Source organism: Sinocyclocheilus anshuiensis, unplaced genomic scaffold (assembly GCF_001515605.1).
Source record: "Sinocyclocheilus anshuiensis isolate Anshui unplaced genomic scaffold, SAMN03320099.WGS_v1.1 scaffold348, whole genome shotgun sequence".
NCBI classification, from domain to species: domain Eukaryota; kingdom Metazoa; phylum Chordata; class Actinopteri; order Cypriniformes; family Cyprinidae; genus Sinocyclocheilus; species Sinocyclocheilus anshuiensis.
The window spans coordinates 1,437,697-1,440,812 of record NW_015555762.1 but is presented as its reverse complement, the minus strand read 5'-3'; the positions used below and the strand labels follow the sequence as shown (position 1 = coordinate 1,440,812).

General features: G+C 32.9%; 1 protein-coding gene across 1 annotated transcript in view; it reads left to right on the top strand.

Moving 5' to 3' along the window:
• LOC107674020 (Krueppel-like factor 7) overlaps positions 1–2,606 on the top strand; it is a 35,862-nt gene extending 33,256 nt beyond the window's left edge. The window contains exon 3 of the mRNA XM_016467882.1: positions 2,479–2,606. Coding sequence (XP_016323368.1) covers positions 2,479–2,606 — 128 coding nt within the window. The remainder of the gene's footprint in view (positions 1–2,478) is intronic.
• The last annotated feature ends 510 nt before the right edge of the window (positions 2,607–3,116 follow it).

Below are 3,116 nucleotides of genomic sequence, written 5' to 3'. Positions count from 1 at the left end.
AATAAAAATATATATATATATATATATATATATATATATATAAACTTGAATAAATGAAGGAATGAATGATCATTTTCAGTCAATCAATCGCATGGGTAAAACAAATGTGTTGTAAATGCTAGTACTTCCTACCTGAAACTACTTGGTTATTTGTTAACATTATATCATGTCAGTAAAAATTAATGTTGCTGGAATTTTTTTTAATTAAAAAAATAATATTTTTTTACATTTTTTTTTAGACTAACATGTATTAAGATAGTAAATAGGATCAACTTTGATTTCACATTTGAGTTCATGTTGATTTAATGACTGCTAGTTAAATTTTGGAGCTGTGTTTGCATGAAAATCTGACTTATTTTATCGTCAAGCAATTTATATGAAGCCACAGTCTTGTTTCGGAAGATTTGTAGATGTGGCAAACAGTGGAGACGGGGCTGGTGTGTCTCTGAACGGGACTCTATAATTGGGAACGATTCTCGGGTCTCGGCACTAGTTTCAGCTTACACCGCTAGCCTCGTCCATGCACTTTCATTCCCACCGCGCATACGCACATATATCCACTTGTACATACGTGTATCATGTAACATTCCGGTTGCCAGGCAACTGCATCCTCCCCTGCCAGTATGAGCCGTAATTGGCTGGTGGCACAGAGGGACAGACGATGCCAGATAGAGCCGGCTCCACTGCTGCCTCCTACGTTATGCTCCTGCCTGGTTGCTAGGCGACAAACTCGAGCATCCGTGCCTCCCTGACTTATAATTGGCTGGTGCTGCAGTCGCAGGGAGCGCAGGTCTAAACCTGTCCTGCTTAATGTGGCTAGCTTGTGAATGTGTGTGAAAGGGAATGCAATTTAGCACTCAAATTCTGATCTAAATATAGCTTGTTGTTGTTTTTACAGCTCAGAATGAAAGTGTGGCCGTCATGGAAGGTTCTTCATGCTAAACAACAAGTCGACACAAAATGAATTCACAGTCCATTTTACTTGCATAGTGGTATCTGTTTCAAAGTAAACCTGATGTTTAAATGTAGTTTTTTTTTTTTTTTAATAAATTAACTTTTAAAATAAATAGCTTTAAAATGACCAAATAAATAAACTTTTAAAAATAAATAAATAAATAAATAAAGCTTTAAATTAAAAATAAATAAATAAATAAATAGTCTTTAAAAACAAATAATAAATACATATTTAAAATAAACAAATAACTAAATAGGCTTTTAAAATAAATAAATAGTCTTTATACATAAATAAATAGGTAACCTAATAAATAAAGAACATTTAAAATAAACAAATAACTTAATATGTATGTATATGCTTTTAAAATAAATAAATTGTTTTAAATAAATAACCTAATAAATAAATAAAATAACCATTTTAAAATAAACAAATAACTAAATATGCTTTTAATAACCTAATAATCTAATAACCTAATGAATAAATGAAAGGCTATTTAAAATAAACAACTAAATAGGCTTTTAAAATAAATTAATAAATAAGCTTTAAAAAAAATAAATAAATAAAAAATAAAAATAAAAATATATATATAAAGCAGCACACGAATAAAAATATATATATATATATATATATATATATATATATAAACTTGAATAAATGAAGGAATGAATGATCATTTTCAGTCAATCAATCGCATGGGTAAAACAAATGTGTTGTAAATGCTAGTACTTCCTACCTGAAACTACTTGGTTATTTGTTAACATTATATCATGTCAGTAAAAATTAATGTTGCTGGAATTTTTTTTAATTAAAAAAATAATATTTTTTTACATTTTTTTTTAGACTAACATGTATTAAGATAGTAAATAGGATCAACTTTGATTTCACATTTGAGTTCATGTTGATTTAATGACTGCTAGTTAAATTTTGGAGCTGTGTTTGCATGAAAATCTGACTTATTTTATCGTCAAGCAATTTATATGAAGCCACAGTCTTGTTTCGGAAGATTTGTAGATGTGGCAAACAGTGGAGACGGGGCCAGCTGGTTGACAGTAAATATGAGGTTCCTCCCCATTACCCATCATTACTACTCCAATTATCACCTCTCCCAGAGATCCAAATAAACTCTGCCTGCCCCCCATTTCATACGTTCCTTTCAGTGCGCTAATGAACGAGCGATGAGACCCCATACGAAGCGCAGCTCTCCTACAAGGCAGCTCCCATCCACAACGAAAACATACAACATCAAAAATGTGAACGCAGCCTCTCACATCTGTTAAACGCAGTGAAGAACTCATTGGAAGCTCATCGAGTGCGAGTTCATTTGGTCCAACAGCTGTGCGCTCTAATGACGATCATGTATTTCATAAACTCCAATTGTGTCAACACTCTTCCGATAGGCTAATCAACTTAAAACAAATGAATTAGACGGCTGGCTGGACCGAGTCGCTGATTTCAAGGCCCCACGAGGAAGAAAGTGCATTTTTAATCAGGTGTGTGTGCATCTGTTTGTGTGTCCTTATCAGGGGAGAAGCCATACAAGTGCTCATGGGAAGGCTGTGAATGGCGGTTCGCGAGAAGCGATGAGTTGACGAGGCACTACCGCAAACATACCGGCGCCAAGCCTTTCAAGTGCAATCACTGCGACAGGTGAGTCAAAACACCAGACGATCACTGTGTGACGCCTACAAATGCTAGCTGATATGTCACATTTTTTAAACTTCATATTACAACTTATTATACCTCATATAATAATATTACACTTCATAATATGAAGTGTGACATGACATCAAACAGTGACAATGCTATACTTCAAATTATTATTTTTTTTTTTTTTTTAAACCTTTTTCATTGTTGTATAATTATCATACATGCAATATGATTCAATTCAATTCAATTCAAGTTTATTTGTATAGCGTGTTTCACGATACAAATCGTTGCAAAGCAGCTTTACAGAAAATTATATACAATATGCAATATATTTAATAGTAGCTTATCAGTGGTGACTGTCATGTAATGTACATATGGCAGAAATGTGCGGAAAAATCAATTAAAGACGTAATCAAACAGACAACGAACACTATTAACAGCAATTATTATATGTTGCAATCAAACTCATAGCAAAATCTGGTAGTTCTGTATGTTGTTTCAGGGTTGGCATCAT